This window comes from Meleagris gallopavo, chromosome 5 (genome assembly GCF_905368555.1).
Source record: "Meleagris gallopavo chromosome 5, MGAL_WU_HG_1.1, whole genome shotgun sequence".
Taxonomy (NCBI): domain Eukaryota; kingdom Metazoa; phylum Chordata; class Aves; order Galliformes; family Phasianidae; genus Meleagris; species Meleagris gallopavo.
Window position 1 is genome coordinate 51,606,316 of NC_139408.1, and position 20,070 is coordinate 51,626,385.

The 20,070-nt window shown below is 40.0% G+C and overlaps 1 protein-coding gene across 1 annotated transcript in view; it reads right to left on the reverse strand.

Annotated features, from left to right (window-relative positions):
• AHNAK2 (AHNAK nucleoprotein 2) overlaps window positions 1-20,070 on the reverse strand; it is a 56,711-nt gene that overhangs the window by 21,556 nt on the left and 15,085 nt on the right. The window contains 3 exon segments of the mRNA XM_085225742.1: window positions 516-572; window positions 1,303-1,392; window positions 2,008-2,078. Of these exon segments, the coding sequence (XP_085081868.1) occupies window positions 516-572; window positions 1,303-1,392; window positions 2,008-2,078 (218 nt within the window).

Sequence of the window (20,070 nt, forward strand, 5' to 3'; positions counted from 1 at the left end):
ATTAATTCGTATTGAAGTGTTTGAGATCATACAATTACTGTCCTCAAGTATATTTTCAGTAGCTCAGGAAAGTATATTTAAAGCAGAGAATGCACCTGCTTGGTGTGGGTGTCCTAAATTAAATTAAGCATATATATTAGGCCATGCTGCATCGGAGCCACAGGCAAAATAGATTATAATTTTAAAATGTGAAACATATGGAATTTCTTAAGGCTGAAGGACTGCATTTTCTGTGAAGATGCTAGGCACCTGAATTAATAACAGCTACTGCTGCGCTGTACTCAAATCAGAGAAGACTAAAGAGTGTTTAGAAGAATTACAGAAGGACTCCAAACTAGGAATTAAATGAACATACCTGTGCCAAATCTAAACAACTTGTTAAGTTCTCAGCCAAAATAACTCTAAACTGATTATCTACCCATTTTTTCTTTCTGTTCACCCATCAACATCTGTGTGTTGTAACAGAATTTTTTTCAAACCACATTCATAAAACAGTTGAGTGCTTTTAGACTGACCTGTGGATGACTCTGTTTTGATTTGTCGGTACTATATTTTTTGTTTTCTTCCTGCAGCTGAAACATAGATTTCAATTATTTAGTGTTCAAAAGTTGTACTGTCATAGCATACAACAAAAGCCCTGCCTCAGTTATAAAGCCTGGTTTAGACCAAGAATTGAGGCTGACTTTATTAGCAACAGAGGCAAAACAGGAATGTACAAGTATGATGTACAGTGGTAGTGATTTAACTATATTATCCCCAGCAGTAAATTAGATGCCTTTGACAGAAATGAATGCTGGAGACCAGCTGTATTAAGACATTGATAATTTTTCTCATACAACACCTTTCTCATGCTTTCATCTTTGTGAATAACATACATGTTTTTCATTTATTTGACTTTCAGCATCAATTTCAAAATGTTGCCTACTTAACATGACTGCAATAATTAAATCTTTTCTCTTGAAAAATTAACCGGTACAGGTGATTTTGAAATATTTACTAGATTCAAGCCAGTTAAATATCTTAATTATAGAAAACATTGCCATTTCTTGATGCTTTCTGTCCCGTATTCCTTAAAGAATGCAGTCAATTGTATTTTTTGCTGAGAAACAAAAAGATGACCAACAACAAATCCAACACAACATCAATGAACACGGCCTGGATTTTGGTGAGGGTAGGTAGGAAGACAATACAGCTGCAACTACATTATGTACATGACATAGGAGTCTTGGCTAGCTATGGGAGCTAAAGCCCTCTGAATCAATCCAATAAAGCCATGCCTGCATAAAATCTTAGTATTCTTACCTTTAAGTATTCTTCTTCTACGGAATATTCATAAACTGGTGAGGATCCCTGTGGCCTTGGACGGATGTCTTCTACTGCCACTTCATTAACCTGCAGGAAAGAAATGAGGGGTGGGACAGACACATCCACCATTAAACAGTGACCCAATTTTTTTAGGAGAGATTTTTTCATCTCCTTCTGTGTAAGCATCTTTCATTAGTAATGTTTAATGAAGATAAACCAGTAACTCTTTGGTCAACAATATGAGGGATGCCCTGAAAGTGATGTCTCCTATTTCATTATGCTGGCTCACAACATCAGAGAAGATGTGTCGTTGAATTCCTCCACGTGGAAAAAATGGCACCTATTGACAGAAGAGCTGATAGAATGGCTTTGATTTACTTTATGAATTGTATGCATCTGTGGGCTGGACAGACTGAAAGTATTAACAGATCAATTATTAACAATTAAAAAAGGCCATCTTATGCCATCTCTTGCTTCATTTGCATGGTTAAACTCTGCATCATGTAACTTCAAACTATACTGCCCTCTATAAACAAGCAAACCATATAGGAGTCCCAGAAGGAACTTGGCTGACAAACTCTCAGCATACTTCCTTGTGGAGTCAGTCGATAATGAACCATAGATAAAGCTTTAAAGAAATGAGTTTACAATCAGCAGCCATAATTTGCTAGATTTTGGGATAAAACAACCTAAAAAACTCACAGAATCTTCATCTTCTGCATCAGCATCAGCATCTCCTGGAGGCTCTGCCGGTCTTAGCTGTCGTCCAGAACCTGAAAGCAGCACACAGGTTGTTGGAGTTGATACGAGCTGTGCAAAGCAGAGAGCAAAGAGCTGCCAAGCCAACCCCCAAGCAGCACACCTGGGAAATGTGCATGGCTGGTTGTAGAAAGGACTGCTTTTGTTCAAATTCCTTATCTCATCAGGCTGATCTTTCCAAAGTGGTTTTCAGAGAGTAAGCATCATGAATTTTTGATTGTCATACAGACTCTTTTTTTCATGAGTTTTAAAAGTATCCAGGGCAGAGAGGGATGGGCTAAAAGACACAGGCTGTTTGAAAGTAGGTTTATTTTGAAATGCCTGAAGTAATGCCATAAAGAATGAAACCAGAATGGATATATCATCATTTTTAGCAATTCAGGCTTACCCAGTAGCTGACAGTATGGCTGAGATGAACACTCCCTGATGTACAGGATATTCTACATACATACAGAAATTCTTGTCCTGATGATCATACCTCCTTTCTGTCTCCACGATATGTTATTTTCAAGGCATTGAGCTGTCTCTCTCTCTCTCTTGGGTCCAATTCTGCAACTGCCATTATCATACATAGTTTTGGCTTGCCTAAACATATCCCCTGGCTTAAAAATATGCTTGAACAGCCACAAGCAACATTGCATGACTCTTTCACTGTCTAGTTTAAACAAAGAATTATTGGGCTGGAAAATAATATTTCTGACTGTGGATATTGCATCCTGTATGTGCAGACAAGCTAGCATGTCTCGTATATGCATGCAATCACTCTACAAATTGCTAAGCTCTTGTTAAAACGGCTGTGGTCTTGATAGCTTGTTTTCAGAGTTTACTGATATTCTACATTTATTTTTTTTCCTTACCTTTTTTGCATCTGAAAATTGGTTAGTGTTGGCAAGTTCATAAAAATCTTTACCATGTAATCAGTGGTGGACTACTTCATTAAGATGAATGGTGATGTGCTTCCGATGGAAATGTTCCAGGTCAGTCCAAGGCTAACTTCATCATTTAAATCATCTTAACTATCTGCCCTATGACATTTTAGCTCCAAAGAACTAAGATCAACTTAGAAAACTGCAGAAAATGGTCTTCCTGTAGGCCACAATTCAGATTAAATACCTACAGAAATTGGTCTGATTTTTTCAAAAGCTCTGGTATATGCAGTTTTCAGAAGCTGAACAAAATTAGAAAATGAGTGTTCAAATGTGTATCTAGAAACCTGGAATTCATTCATGAAATTCTTCACCACATCCACATTAATAAGTATCATACTGGGGGAAGACCTGCAGGACTGAGGTTTTATTGTCTAATTTGTTTAGTGCTTCTAAAGATTCAGGTGCCAACAGCGAATTTTATGGCTGTTACTAAAATTCCAAGAAATAGTAGGGACTCAGACTTCTGGCATTGCCGTATTTTTCACTTGGGAAAATCCCACCCACAAGCTTTGAAGTCCATTAGAATGACTTAACAGAATAGTGCTTGGGTTGCTAGAATGTTTGCTCTTCAGTGCAGCACTTTAAGGCTAATTCTGCATCAATCCCTGGTGGATGCCAATGATTTTGCTACTGGAAAAGTAAAAGGAAAGAATTGTCTGGAAGGATTCTTGGACTGGTTCACTGCTGTTTCCCTTGTTTTACTCTAGAGATGTTTTATTTGTTTAGAACTAGAGCACTGCAACTGTGGGGTTCTCCTTTCTTGGGATTTGAATGGTCCTGCACAGTTTGCACAGTTGATTTATCTCACCATCCAGTAGGGTATATCCTACAGGTTCTAGCACAAGTAAAAATTTTAAAACCAGTCGCTTTAAACCAAGGATATTTAGAATGATTAGGCAGCCAATAGCTTCAAAATCCTCCTGTTGCTAAGAGCGGGCTACTCGTAACCCCAGGATAATTACATCACTTCCCACAGTGAAACTTGAACACTTACTTCCCATCAGGATTACATTCTAAAACAACAAATGACTCTGCCAAGTCTTGTTTAGCATGGATGTGGAAAGGTAGACTCGGCCTAGATAATATCTCATCTGTGCCTAGATCAGGAGAGATGTTTCTTATTTTTCATCAGCCATTTAACAAGCAAAGCAGAGCTGTATGACGCACACGGGTGGCTTCACTTGCTTGGACACTTGCTGACAGGTGCTTGTTTTCCTTGTCCTTACTAGGGATCAAGGCTTGACAAAATGTCAAATGTCATCAGAAACATCCTGAAACATCCTCACAAATCTGTGAGCTTTCACCCACCTCCTGATTTTGCCAGACTCTACCTATATTAATTCTCTCTCCCACCATAGTCAGCCTATGTCAAGAAGGCTTGTACCCCTCATTCCCACTGTAGAGTACGCCTATGACTTGCTTCAGATTTTTTTTCCTTAAAAGCAAATCTGTAAAAGAGGGGAATTACAGTACATTCCATTTTCAGCAAAGCTTCTTTCTGTGTATATAAGATTGTGTCAGTAAACTATGATTTATATGCATGTCATTCTTATGCCCCAAATAGTAGTGATGCCAACGTTTTATAGGTTTGAGGGTTTTTTTTATAAATCCTGGACAATTAATGCTTTGTTCAGAATGTTTTCATAAACAAGATGGAATTTACATCAGTGACTGTTTCTAATAGCCAGTGAACTGACTTCAGAACAAGGGAATTTTTTGAAAGTAGGCAGTAGGAGTTATATAGAATGGGACGTTTTTATATCATATGACTGAAAATTGTGTTTGCTTTTTAAAACACATTAAAAAACATATTTTATCTCTACCTTAGCAATCCAGCTGGGCTGTTTGGGATAAAACTGCAAAAATGCAAAACCAGCTCTATTTTTTTTTTTTTTTGGTAATATATGCATTCTCTGAGTAACAGTTTCCAAAAACACATTTGAGATATTGCAATCAATTTAAAGTATGACAGTGTCATCTAATGCAAGCAAAAATGTATGTTAATGTATTGTATAAACTAAAGAGAAAGCCATCTTCAACTGGGACACCAGCATATAAATTTATCATAACCTGAAAGCTTTAAGATCAGATTAACAGTATAGCAGCAAATGATAACACCGGATGTGTTGTTAAAAAAAAAAAAAAAAAAAAAAAAAAAAGAAACTAACCTATTTTGCTGTTCATTCCAGATCAAATTCTTACAGATTGTATTCCCTTCTTTCTTCTTAAGGTTTCATAGTACTGTTATGTTAGATTTTCTGCCAAAAGTGGCTTTCTTTTGTTTTATTTTGTTTTATTTGTTTATTTTTGTGGGAGCAAACTAAAATCCCACTCTTGTTTTGTTTTCCCTGGGATTTTAACCCAGACTGGGGAAATCTGAGATCTGAGCAATCATTGCACATATTTTTGACAAAGATTAAGTATTGCTCATTCTCAGGTAAGATCCTGATCCAGGAGAAGAGGTTTCATTCTGCTACGTACTGACTGGCATGAATTATCCAACTTTGCTTCAACACTGGGTTTCTCTTAATAGACAGAACCTGAGCTGTGGTAAACATACAAGACATGTTTATGCTTTGCTCACTCGTTTATTATTCTTTGTTAATATATGAAAGACACAAAACCATGCCTTTTCTCTACTAGGATTTGGTGTATACTATCATTTCTTAGCTGTGCTAAAACACAAACCTTTCCATTTGTCAGCGTTGACCTGGCTTTTATGGAAACAACAGCCTCGAGCCCACAGCCAGTTACAGGACTCATGCTTAGACACTGCTTAGCTCCTGTTTTCTAAATGGAATGCCTTTCTTGAAACAAACACTGTGCCCAAATCTTTAGTCCATGGCTCATTCTCCCCCTCTTTCAGGTATCACAATTGCTTGGATTCCTTTTCTTCCCTCAGAGCCCCACAGTCCCATCTGATTCGCTTCTCATATTTGAAATAGAAAATATTTAGAATAATTAGAATATTTAAAATTCTAGCTCCCAGTTCAGAAAAGCACTTGGTAACAGGAACACTATGCACATGCTTGGCATTTAACTCAGCCTCTCAAGAGTACATTTTCTGATAGGTAAGTTCATCTGACTTGAGTTGGCTAAGAGAAAATCCTCGCTTTGAAGTAATAAGCAAAAAGGCAGCATTCAAATATTTTACTTTTTCTTTGGCATCCTTGGTGTTTTCCATACCCAATTTTATTTTTTATCTATCCCAATCCATGGTCTCAATTATTTTGATAGGTTACTTAATTAATGCATGTGTCTCGCACTGGGTTCTTTGGATTTCCAAGAACATTCCAGGAGACTGAGGAGTGATGAATAAATGTAGATCAACCAACTAATTAGAATGTTATTTCAGCTAGGCAGCATCATCAAGTATTTAAGCTCACGACTGAAAAATAGTCTAAAACTGGATTTTTTAAAAGCCTTCACAAGGTTACATTGACTGCGAAAAATCTTTTCTATCTCGACTACCATTTTCTGAATATAAAAATGAATTCTTGGCACTTAAAAAACAATATTCACTACTTTCCACTCAGCTGTACTCCTTGTGGGTTCAGAGATCTGTAGATCTTTGTGTTCTCCTAGCTGCATCAACTGGCTTGATGAGCCCCGATTTGCCAAATCCCCCTGCTAAAAAATGTTCTGCAAATAATATGCACAAGCACAAAAATAGTTACTCAGTACCAGCAGCAGCCTCAAATGTTTTACTATTTTTCTTTGTTTCTCCCGGAGCTTTATTCTACAGCTCAAATTACACATGGAAGTGATGACCTCAAGCTACATTAAAGAAGACTAGAAGCCTTCAAGGGCTGCTGTTAAAAAGAAACCATGGCAGATTTGTGTCCGCAGACTGCATGGCAAACAGCATCTGCCTTAACACCATAGCTTGGATTCAGCTGCAAATTTCCCAAAACCCCCCCAAAAAACAAAAACCCAGCAAATAAGAATATACAGGGGTGTGCTCAGCATGAGGGCCTTGGCTATAGCTGTTCATCCCCACCATGCACATCATCCTGGGCAATGTGGAACAGCCACAGTCTTCCAAGCAAACAATGCTGTCTGTGAGACAAACTATCCTGCAAGCAATGCTTGGTGAAGGTAAGAATCTGAAAGGAACTGCAAGTAAACCATACACATGCACCATGCTCCTTAGGGAAGCTTCCTCAAGGCATTATCGGTAAGCAGCTCCAACTATGCTGGGGAGAAGCATCAGCTAAAAACCCAGAGGTCCATTTTTTTACAGAAACTTGCAAGCACGTTTCAGAGAACTGGTTTCATTCCATTGTCCTGCGAGATCCCATGGGCTGCGTTACAGCAACTGCTGGGCAGAGCTGCGGGGCATGGCAGGACCGCAGCAGGAATGCTTTGCCTGTCACTCTATCCGGGCAGCACTGCTGGCAGTGGGGAGGTGCGGGTGCAATGTCACGCAGAAGGCTGCCTCTCCCACCCTCTGCCAGGAATGCTACGTTACTTCATTTGAACCACTGCCAGCGAGAGAGGGGGCACCCGGTGCTTCGCCTAGGTTAACTAACTTGTCAGCTCCCAAATGAACTACTGCCACAGTGGAAAAAACAGCCGCTCTGACTCAGAAAAAAGTGATATAACGAGGAATAGCAACCCCTGAGTTGGGAAAGGGACCCTCCCCACCAAGCCCTGAAATTCTAGGATTCTGTGGGATGAAGGCCAAAGGTCTAGCCTGTGGAATGGCAATAATGATGATGCATGCAGCTGAAGGGGTTTAACAGGCCTTCCTATCTGCAGGATGCTATCAGAACCAGTTTGGTCTGTGTTTGAGCTCCACTCCCGCCTTTGTTTTGCATTTGGTTTGGTAAAACCCCCTGGCTGCACTCTGTCACTTAGCTGCATACTTGCACCGTGATGAATGTAACTGAGCCTCCGAGCTGAAAGCAGGGGCTTGGAGCAGCGCTGAAGGAGCGGCTACTCCCAAATAACCAACGTGTGAATAGTTTCCTTCCATTCAAGGCATGGACAAGATGTTTCAAATCAAAGCCTTGGTATGTTAAGCTGCCCTTGTAGGCAGTTAGAGTACTTCATTAAAAGCCTTCAAATCATCTCATCTCAAAATCTTCTGAAATCAGAAAATGCACCTATTACAATCATCAGCCTCCTCTCCCAGCCAGAGAGCTGTTTGTGAAGTTAGCTCCTATTTTCATCAAAGAGAACAAGCCTCTGCTCTGCAAATTAGAGCAGCATTCAGGGAACTAAAGTTTCTTACACCCCAGACTGAGCTGTATAGGATTTTGCAGAGCATTTTCTACAGGTTGACAAATATCAGGGAAGATGTGGAGGAGCACTGGCATCTAAGAACAGATATAAACACTACCATAAAAAGAGAAACTCAGAGCCCCTAGATGAAAAGGGGAGTGAATGGCTTTCCCATGAGTGTGTGTTTATTGATAAGCTCTGTCCACAGATTTAAAACTATTAAAAGCATGCCTGCTCAGACTTCAGAATGTGAGCAAAACCTTTCATGATAGCAATCAGAAAGGAGCTCTTTATTTTTACAGTCGTACATCTTTCCTCTGATCGTAAAGATAAACTTAACAGAATCCATAGGACATTACACACCATCAGAACAAAAGCACCCTAACAGGGCTCTGCACAGACTCTCAGCTTGAGTCATATTTAAGCAAGAAAAGCACAGGGGATTTTTTTTTCCCTTTTTTTTTCTTTTGCCAAATTGAAATTTTCCAGATCCTGGGTCAGTGGGTTTGATCCAGCTACCACCATTTTCCACTACTTTGGTGAAAATTACTGCAACACGATTTCAGTAGTTCTCGTGATTAATGAAAGCATTTAGCTGGATCCACACAATTCTTCTGGTGCTAGAATAAAATACTTAGTAAAGTATTTGAATAGTCCAATATCTCACCTAGTACTGAAAAAGAATATTTTACAGGAGTGACAGAATGTTTGAAAAGAAACTCCCTACTCAAGTTTGTTGTGAGAACAGTGCTAGAATGATGTCCAAATCAAACAGCAAAAGCGGGCGGTAGTGGCTGATACCTGAATTTTTCTATCCTCATTTATCCTTTGTCTTGCTGGTTAAAATACAGCTGAAAATGACAGGGTGAAAAAGGCAGCTGGAAAATGCTCTTGGCACCAACAAAACAACCAGGGTTGTTTCTGATATTCCTCAGAAATAAACTCCTCCTCCATCTATATAACAAACAAGCCTTATGAAAGTGAGTGTGAAGCTGCCTTCCTCCCATGGGTTGCACTCGTCTTGCTGTCCTCCCCACTAGATAGCTGTGAATTCAACTCTTACAATGGCTTGCCTAGAAGCAGCGGCAGGTGGGTGCCTATTACAGATAAGGCCCATAAAGCTCACATGAATTCACTTTCCCACATTCCCTCTCCTCACTGATTCATCACCCCAAGAATCTAGGTTTCTCCCACAGCAGACTGCCTGCTACATTACCAAAACACAGCCCTGTCCAGAATTAGAAACAATCAGACAAATATATTAAAAACCATCATTCTCCCTGTGTAGTCTTGATTGACAGCCCTGCAAACTAAATTTCTCAGTCTTCAGAGAAAGTATTGCTTGAGAAGTAGCAGCCATAGCCCAAAGCTGTCTCTTAAAGTAGCCCGGTGGTGATCTAGAGATCACTAAGGTTGGAAAAGATCACCAAAATCATCTATTCCAACCATCAACCCATCCTCACCATACCTCTAAACCATGCCCCTCAGGAAGGAGCAGGATAAGCTGACTACTGCCTGCTCTCTCACTAAAGAAGGATGCTAATTCTCAGTGCTATTGATAGGATGCACGTTCTTCCCCTAAGAACGTGTCTCAGAAGGAATACTAACATTATGTAAAAAGCCCAAACCAATGCATACAGGCTTTCTATAAATGCCACTTACTACTCCAAGTTAGAAACAGATTTTTCAAAAGGGATCACCGCTCAAAACCACTTAAGAAACATCATAACCAGAATCAATGTGTTGTAAAAAAAAGATTAAGTTGGACGTTAGGAAATACTTCTCCTCCAAGAGAGTGGTCAGGCACTGGAACGGGCTGCCCAGGGACGTGGTTGAGTCACTGTCCCTGGAGGTGTTCAGGAACTGTTTAGATGTTGTACTGAGGGACATGGTTTAGTAGGGAAATATTGATAGTAGGTGAATGATTGGACTGGAAGATCTTAGAGGTTTTTTCCAACGTTGGTGATTCTGTGATTTTATGATTATATTTATATATTGTGTATTTACATAGTTTAAGCTAAAGATTCTTGCTCTCTAGGAAGACTTTTATTTCTCTTGACTCTGCTGATAAAATTCAGTCAAAATTAAATACCCAGATTTAGCAGTATTAATAGAGGGATGTTACTGTGCATGTCTCTCTGGTATGCTGGGTATAGCCCCTCTCAAAACAGGAATGCAGGAAAAAACCCTGTAGCTTTTTCACAACCTTTTATGGGGGCTTTTATATAAATAACAGCCCTTGGAAGCAGGTTTTCTGTTTGAGAAAGAGTTCCCCGGGCAACTTGTTTGGACGTAAATCACGCCAGAAGAAAATATCTTCTAAGCTTTTAAGTTCCTTAATGTATATGTAATACCAGAGATATGGGGAAAAGGTGACAGAAAATACTTGTGGGAAAATATTTTACATCAAAGATAAAGTTAGTCATTCCCTCACTTTGTTAAGATAAAAATATTTTCTGTCAATAAACAGTGATGCTAGTAGCAAGGCAGTATTTGGCACCGCCCAATTTCTCTTGTTTTTATGTAGTGTAGGGAAGTCTCCCTACAAACTAAGAGTTTCTGGAAACAAACTGAGAGTTTACAAAAGCACAAAAGCTCATTTTCAGGTAAATTCATGCACTGAGTCAATTAATAAATTTATGAATATAGCACTATTCACATCAATGTAGTTCAAATGTGAACTACAGACTGAGTTTTCAGTCCCTAAATAGTCAGTTTTCAAAAAAATTCAACAGATGACCTACCAATTCTTTCTGAAAACACTGCCTCTTTGTTTTGGTTACTTGGTGCTCACCTCTTTTTTGGAAGGCTTTCCCTAGCAAAGGTATACACCAGAATTCCCTTTTTGCCTCAGCATATACTAAACTCCAATTTGATAACGGTTTCTCATTTACGTATTCAATTTGTGAACTTAATCAGTACTCCTTGAAATTAGAATCATAAAGTTGAGGCTGAAAAGCACTGGATTTACGTATTAAGTTATAGAAGGAGAATTATTTGAATCATCTCATTTTCCCCCTCTGCACCATTTTAGACACCCACTGGGGCACCCAAAAATAAAAAGCAGCATGCTTGTCTAACAGATTAGATGAAAGCATAATTTAGTTAAGGAAGTAGACTTCAGTTTTATGTTTCACAGAAGCTAGTATAAACAACAGGGGAAAAAAAAAAAAAAAAGCAGTTTTTAAAGACTCGTTACTACAATCCTGGATTTCTTTAAGATTAAAGACTGAACTAATGAGAAATTAACTGTGCTGAGGTTCACTCATGTAGTAACTGGGAGAATAATTGAGATGGGTGGAGTTGTTTGAAAGCACCAAGAAAGCTATTTTTTGGGTTTGATTATCAACCCTAAGGCTGAATCATAACAGTTGCAAACATTCAGAGCCCTTCTTGTCATAAGAAAATAATGTTATTTTATGAAATAAGTAACTTTCTTTATCATAATGCTCTGTTCAAACATAGGGTAAATATTTTTTCAATTCGTTTAAAACAGGATGTGCTCCTTTTGAAGGCACATTGTAATATTTTTCTTTATGAACAGCTGTTCTAGATTGAGACTAACATATCAGAAGTATAAACAGAGTATAAATCACATAAAGCTTTCAGTGAAGCCTGAAAAGGAAAGTGATTCCTACCTTGAAATCTTAAGGTGGAATAATTTTCAATTTACTGTCAAAAAACAAAAAGCTTCATCATTATCTTAGCGTAGTATTTTTGAATTCTGTATTCCCAAGGTTCTCTGTGAAAGTAGATGTCAATAACATTTCAGCACTGACTGAACAATTTGCTTTATATACTACTGCTTGGGGTTGGGTTTGACAGACTTCTGCAACTATTCTGAGCGCAGAATTTGTTTTTTCTTTATTACAAGTAATTTGAACACTACTTCAGAGAATCATAGAATCACCTGAGTTGGGAGGGATCCTTAAAGACCATCCGGCCCAACTCCTTTACACTGAACACAGACACTGACAGCTTCATCAGGTGCTCAGAGCCCTGAGGTTCAGCCTCACCTTTAGTGTCTCCAGGGATGAGGCATCCACCACCTCTCTAGACAACCTGTGCCAGTGCCTCAACATCCTTTCAACATTCCTATGGGAAAGGTCTGTCCCTTTTTGACAAAGGGAAAAAAGGAAACAGAAAAATGTCCAGGCTGATCTTTGAAGAGGACAAGAAACCAGCGTGTACCTGTTTTGAAAGAAATTCTTCGGCATCTTTCAGTGCATGGTTTGATGCAATTGGGCATGGATGGGAAATCAACCAATACAACCCATCCATTGCCTACAGTCGGTCCTACTTCAGGAGCTGCTATCTCAACAATAAGTCCTTTTACACTTTCGTGCTAGGCAAATCTGATACAGTAAGATTATCTCAAAAGATTTTGAAAAGACACCAGTGCTCAGAACTCAGGGCCATTATGCTGAGCTAAGCATAGTGAACAGGGCCAGGACAAAAATGTAAGGTCAGCTGGGACATGTTCTTCCACTGATTGATTCAGGGAAAAGAGTTCTTTGATTTTTGGAACACAGCTTGCCAACACTTGGTGCTAGATCTTGTTCCTGATCCCTGGATGTCAAAGGCCCATTTTAAGAGTGCCATGCAAAGTACACGTTGCTGCGGGCTTATCTGCTGCAGCTGGAACCACCAGTCCATTTAAGAACTCCTGGACTGGTAATAGCATCATATAGGGATATAAAGGCTCTGGGACAGTTGTTACTCATTGCTTGGACACACATGGATAGTACTCATATCTTATTCCGCATACAGTTTAGCAGAGAAGGTCACAAACACTTCTACAGCTAAATGCCTGAAGAGAGGGGTCTGAAAACGTATCCAAACGGTTTCTAGGGAAGTATAAGCTCTCCTTTCTGAACAATGCCAGCCCAGGGAGACTGGAAAACACATTTCTCATGCATGTGTTTTCCATTAAATACAGCTGTCAAAAACAAGGAGGGCTCACGTTCCTGAAAAGGTGCAGCGAAGACAAACAGTTGGAATAAAGAATTAACAGGAATGTGCCTGCCCTGCTTAGGCAATAATCACCGCTTCCACAGACCCTCTGAGGCAACCTTTAAACGAGCTGGCTCACGGACTGGTAGCTGTCTAGCTGTGGGATTTCAGTGAATGCTGCGCAAACCCAGCCAGCTCCTCAGAGATGCCAGTGCTTGCTGCACAAGCCACTCCTCTCGTCCCCAGAGCCAGATGGACAGTGGCTCTGCACAAACCGCACCTTCCCAGTGCTGCATCAACACATCCGGAGAGACTATCTTTAACCAAGCCTCCCCGTCCCTGCCATGCTGCAGATAATGCTTTCCAACTCTGTTGGCAATGAACTGAATCCATCTACTGCAATCTGATAATGCTTACCTCTAATCATTTTGCTGCAGTAAAATTATGGAGTTGAAACAGCAAAGGCAAAGTGCCTTTTTGTTTGCTTGATGATGATTTTCCTCTTATCCGATAGATCCACGTTGAGATATTGTCCTCTGACCTAAGTATACATGATGAAGGAGTTCAGACTGACTTACAGCAGTGCAATAGCAGAATTCAGCTTACGATCTTCAAATGACAACATCAATTCACTGATTTGATCATTTCACTGTAATATATTCTTTGTATTTTTAATAAAGCTCATATTCTACAATAGTAGTCTAACTGGGACTCAGTTGTGTGGCAACAGTGTACCACATAAATTAAGCTAACTCTGGGTAATATCACAAAAAAAATATGTGTTTATAGCTTCATGCCAGTTTCTGACTAATGCTTTTGTTTGTTGCTATAGCAAACCACACATGAATCTGATAGCCAAAAGCAAGTTTATGACTAACCTTAGCTCTCTGGGGATTGAAAATATGGAATAAAAACAAAATCCTCGCAACACAATGCGAGCAGAACATGATAGGAAACACCTTTTTTGGCATGAGCTACTACGAACATTAAAAGTGAAGAACATCAAGAATGGAAAAACATTAGGAAATGGGAACTGTGGGAATAACTGGCTTTAACCCTCAGCAACTCAAGCACAACTTTTATTTCACACTGCAGACTTGTCTGTGTAGCACTGGAGTACACTGCAGGAAGTCCTGGCTGGATGTTAAGGGATGGATTTAAGCCTATGAAGTCTGGAGAAGCTTTGGATCACACTATAAAACATTCAGATCACTTTACTGAAGATAATTTTTACACTTTATCTTGACACCTAAGACAGTGATATTCACTTAATTAATTTCTAGTACGATTTATACCTCAGGAGTTTCCAAGAGCCTGTCCCAAGAGTGACACTCACTACATTGTACAAATACACAGCGAAAGAACAATGCTATCCCAATCAGCTTTTTCATCAAACCAATGGGGAGAGACAAAGGGAGAGGACAGTGGACAGAGCATAGCGGAAAGCAAAGAGAGAGGCAATGTGACTGTGCTACTACCAAACATAAGGATGAACTCAGGTGTCTCGCACCCCAGTTCACTTGCCTGATTCAGGTTGCCAAATATGTTACCATGGGAAGAAAAATGCATGTCTACCCTGCACAGGAGAAAAGATCAGAGCAGTTAAAGTGATTCCTAATCTAGAATAGTTTACAGCAAATCTACATTATGCCAGGCAAAATTTGTATCTTTGCTCTCTATCTTTGGAAAATCTGTATCATTGCTCTGTTATTCTTAATAATTTCTCTCCTTCATGGGTGAAAAAAATAAATAAGACTATTGCTACATAATGAACAGACACAGAAAAGATTGGTGTTTTCTGTTAATTACTCTGGCCCTACACTGCATCTTTATTCACAGATTCTACTCTGAATAAAGACAGGATTATCACAATTCATGGCAAGTTCTCCCATCGTCTCTCCCAGCGCTTAATAGAGAAATGTGTGATTGTATACAGCTCTGTGGAGAGGACGGTCTGACCAAGCTCTAGTGTTCCAGGCATTTTCAAGGGGATATTCATGAAAGTTATTCTAACCCAGCAGTAGGCTAAATGGATAGGAAAATGCCACAACTGGAAGTCTACAAAACTCTGTAGGACTCAGATGATACCTGCTGGTCATTCAGTATCACAGGATCAAATCATGAAGCACTCAGATTTCATTCCGTGCATACTCAAGGAAAACATCCATTGGCCTCAATGAAACTATAGCATGCTCATCTTGTAAGATCATAAGCACGGATGAGAGGCTGCAAACCTGACTCACGCCGTGAATGACCTTCCCATCTGAAGTAACAGAAGGCACTGGTTACTAATACCTATGGTAGGTATTTATACTAGTGCAGTGCTACACAGTGAGCACCTTTCACTTTGGGTTCTCCAATGGCATACTCTGGGGTACTGATCACCTAGCCAGCATTGTCTGATATAATGCACATAGACATGCTGCAGCATCTAGTCATGGCCACCAAGAAAGTCCCTGCACTTGCACAGAGCACCTCATGAAGGTGACCAGCTCTCCCTGTCTCACAAAAAGTGAGGTAGCAAAGCAAAAAAGTGACTTGCACAAAGTCACAAAGCAAGTTGGCAGCAAAGCCAGCAATAAATACAACCCAGATGTCCTGGATCCCACCTCCTCCCTGCACCACGCTGCCTTCTCTGAGCTCAATGTTGAAAGGAAATGTTTTACATTTACTCATCCCCCCTCTTCCTTTGTCAATAGAAATAAAAGCAGGCATCTGACTGCCTAAGTCTTGAATACTCTAATGGCTTCCAAGGCTTGTGATGAAGTCAGCCAACATTTCTATTGAATCCAGCCCTGATGGACAACGAAAACTGATTTCTCTGCCAACTTGTCTATCAGTGCAAAACTTGCCTAAGCACATATTATACAGATATGTATTGCATATACACATATTTGCAAAGAACTGCTAATTGCAAAAAGACTATAGTTGCAACTCAGCCAGCAAACACTTATCTACTATTAAAAAAAGAAGCAGCATCATTATTTTTATAAGTACAGGTTTAAATCTAAGGCTATGTACCTTTGTATTGTGTTGACAGATATCTGAATTTGAATAAGAATTTGACAGGACAATTCTTGGACTGAATGTTCTGAGTTCTGCTTAAAGATTGGTGGCTCATTAGTATCAATTTTCCATCTGTTTATTTTTTGAAGAGCATACAATTATTTAATATTTGGTTGCTGAACCACCTGTGGAGTCTGTGCAGAGGGCCAGTTCCATGTACTTTCTAAAACCAACGTAATCTAATTTCACGAGAACAAGTCGTGCCCTTCCAGCAGAGTATCATTACCTCTTTCAGCCCAAGGTGAGTTCAGGTCTCTGAGTAGTTAAAAGCACTCTAACTATTTTTCATCCTCAAGGCAAAAGCCTCTCTGTTTTTCCTGCCTGTATTTATAAAAGTCTGTCAGAGAGCGGTAAGTGTTGTGTTGTGTTGCCATAACTCTGCTGCCTGTGAGCTGCTGTGGCTACCGGAGGGGACTTCAGAGGAGCTGGACAGACGTCATGAGGAAATGCAGTGTTACATGTTGTGTCCGTCTTTCCTCCAAACACTCACAGGGCACGACTTGACAGTGGGAAGAAAAATTTTAGCAGCTGCAGTCTACCTAAAATATTAAGCTTCTTTTTGCAAGATTCCCTTTATTTCAGAAAACAATTGCATGTGGCCATTCAGCGTGCCTGCACCACAAGCACTTTGCATGCACCCACATGCTGGATTACAGGATCCCCAGCTTTGCTCCAACCAGCAGGGATTTATTATGACTGCAAATTTCTCGGATCTTCTAGACAATGAGACAAACCAAAACACAGCCCAAAAAAGCCTCCTTCCTTTCCCTGTAAAACTATTTCCTCATTTCTGCCACCCCTGTTTAGCTTGATTGGCTGGACACAAAGCTTGTAAGTCCTCTGAGGCACATCTAGTAGGTGGCTATTTTTCACTTACTGTGGTGAGAACATTAACCTGCAATCAGCCTGCAGCAGCAATAAATGACAAGAATAAATCTTGAGAAACATAACTGGGTTGTGGCTTTTTTGTAAAACAATAGTAATTCTGACAGATTTGACTCTGCCTTCCTCCCAGAGGTGTTTGCTTCTGCAAATCCTCTTCAGAGCAGAAAAGCATCACTCCTTCTCTCCAATGGATGTGCAGCCAGGTTAAGGACATTGCTTCTTCCTGCAATTGGTCAGTGCCAGCTTGGCCAGTCCCAGCTCCCTCTGACTGAGCATGCAGGCCCTGGCTGTCCACGCCTGTATTTTTCAAGTGTATCTGAGAGCCAAAAACTTATCACAGTCCATCTCTGTCTCCTCACAAGAACAGAGCTAATGAATAGTTAGCAGGTCTGTTTGTGCTGGGGTGACAGCCAGCTCCTGTTTGGGATTAGAAGATGATGGTTTTCCTTCCTTCTCCATCTCTTATCAGGTATTTAAAAAAGAAGGATTTTTGGGAAGGAGAAAATGCTAACTGTCATGGCTTTTTTGTACCTCTTCTTTATTCTCTTTGCTCTGGTGCAAGGGGAAGCCCCTTGGGCTCACGAGGCTGTATTCTATGTGTGCTGTTCTGCACTGCAGCACAAAGCTCTGCAGGCTGGTATTGGCTGTGGCAGAGGAGCACACAGTGGGTTCCCCTGCTCCAAAATATATCTTTTTGCTGCAGTGTATACAGTGTTGGTAAAGAATAAGTATATACATTATAATTATGTAATTTATTCCCTATGATGAGATTTCCTGGCGTAATCCAGTGCAGTTATCCAAAAGCTTTTCTTTAATCTCTAAGAAGGTATAACTATAAAAAGAAATAATTTTTTCCTGCTATCTCTACTCAACCTATTTCATTCACAGATTCCTGTTAGACTGACAGAAATGGTTGTTAAATCCACTGAGGACAACGAATCCAAATATTGACTTAGATCACTGATTTCTGTGCTATTACTAAATGTGTTTTCCTCATGATAGATCTGTGGGGTTCTGCTTCCATCCAGCTCTGTAAATCACAGAATAACTGAAATGTCCTCTTGTAAATACCGGTGTGTGAAATACTTTTCTAAAGTCTGTTTTACATCAAAGTTGATAATCTTCTAGACAAACACTTTCCCCAGAAGTAGTGAGTAATAGCCAGGCCTATGAACACACTGCCTTTCATAACACCTCCAGCACTCTGGTCATAGCAAGCATGACAAATTAGTTATCCTCATAACTGTGCACATTATTTGCGTTCGTAGTCATCCATCACCGTGAGTACAAACCATACATGCAGGTCATTCTCACGAGGAAATGCCCACTCTGCCTCCAAAATGGGCTCTGACTGAGTTCACTTTAATTCAACACTGAATTGTCCAAGCTATTTGTTGCACAAGTCATTTTTTTCCTCACAATCAAGCCCATTATGTGAAAAAAGCCAACCTTAAGGAGGGTGAGGACACAGTTCGTATAAAAATCAATGCAACCTTTCACTAGAACATAAATCAGACCCATTCTGGCATATATGAAAATATTTGGGGAATGTTTAACGACATTTTTGCATTCTTGTAAATTTTCTGCTTTGGGCTGATTTTAGAAATGGTAACAGGGAAAGCTCAGCTCACACCAAGGAATATCATCACCTGAAACCACTAGCTTTCTCACATTAGTTTCACAGATCTCCAGCTCATAAGCCTTCTGATAAACACTCAGAAATTTCAAGCAAACAAGAAGCCCGCAACTTTTTGGATACTTATCTGACCTGAGGGTGAGCTGTTAACCTCTTTGAGGCTCACCAAAAGCTGTTTTCTAACTAATTCTCAAAATTATGTCTAATACCTCTTAGGCATTTTTTCCCCTTTGGAATATAATGCCAACATTGGTTAAAGTAGCTCTTGCTATGTGGCAAGAACATCCTGGAATTCCTTTGAGCTTCTCCTTCAAGCTGAAATTTCCATTTTTCAGTTCACTGCCCCATATAATTCTGTCAAAGCTGGATCTTTGGATTACAACAAGAACAACGTGAGGCAAGGAAAGGAAAACTTCAGGCGCATACTTATTTTGAGGGAAAAGGAGAGTTAAGACTTGCTGAGAGTCAAAACTCTGGATGCTGTGGCAAACCACACAGCAAGCAAATGAAGAAGTGACCTGTGGAAAGTGGAATGGCATTAACTTTCTAGTGCTGGAGTGTGAGGATACTTAGGAAAAACAGGGATAATTAGACTGGTGAAGTGTGGGAGCTTCTAGGACTCACTGCATGGTGAAGATTTTCTGTCAATATGCAGAAATGAGAAGAAATGCATGCAGCTTGAACCTTTGCTTTTAGATGCTGGGAGGCTGAGATGCAAACACACCACTAGTCAAGGGGGGATTGTTGAGAGGTCAGTGGACAGGTAGAAAGATATTTAAAATCCAATGGCAGCAGGGATAACAGCTGCTCCCCAACTCTGCAAATATCAGACATAGTCACTACTATCAAAATCAAATGCTGTTTGTTCTCAGCTACAGAGGAGAAATAACATTTGTCCAGCAGTGAAGTTACTATGATTTTGGAGTCTCAAGCATTTTTCAGTGGGCTTGGAAATCATATAAACCTTATCTCCTCCTTTAAATTAAAAACAAAACAAAACAAAACAAAAACAAACAGATAATTCTGTCCTCTGAAGACACTGCTATCTTTATTGGGCAGCTGGAGTGGACAGGCTAGGTGCCTGCTCTTCTTCAGGCACTTGCATCCTTGCTTAGTGGAATTTCACAGGGACTGTTCCTGCAACCTGGGACTCCCTGCAGAGCTGCAGTGCCTGGGACGTGGGAGCTGATGCATCCTCCAGTGGTTAGCTTGGCTTATTATGTGCCATAGAAACATTAATGTATTTTGCTTCACCCTCTCTAAGAGCATTTGGCCAGATATGGATGGCAAACTCATGGCACCTCCTTCTCT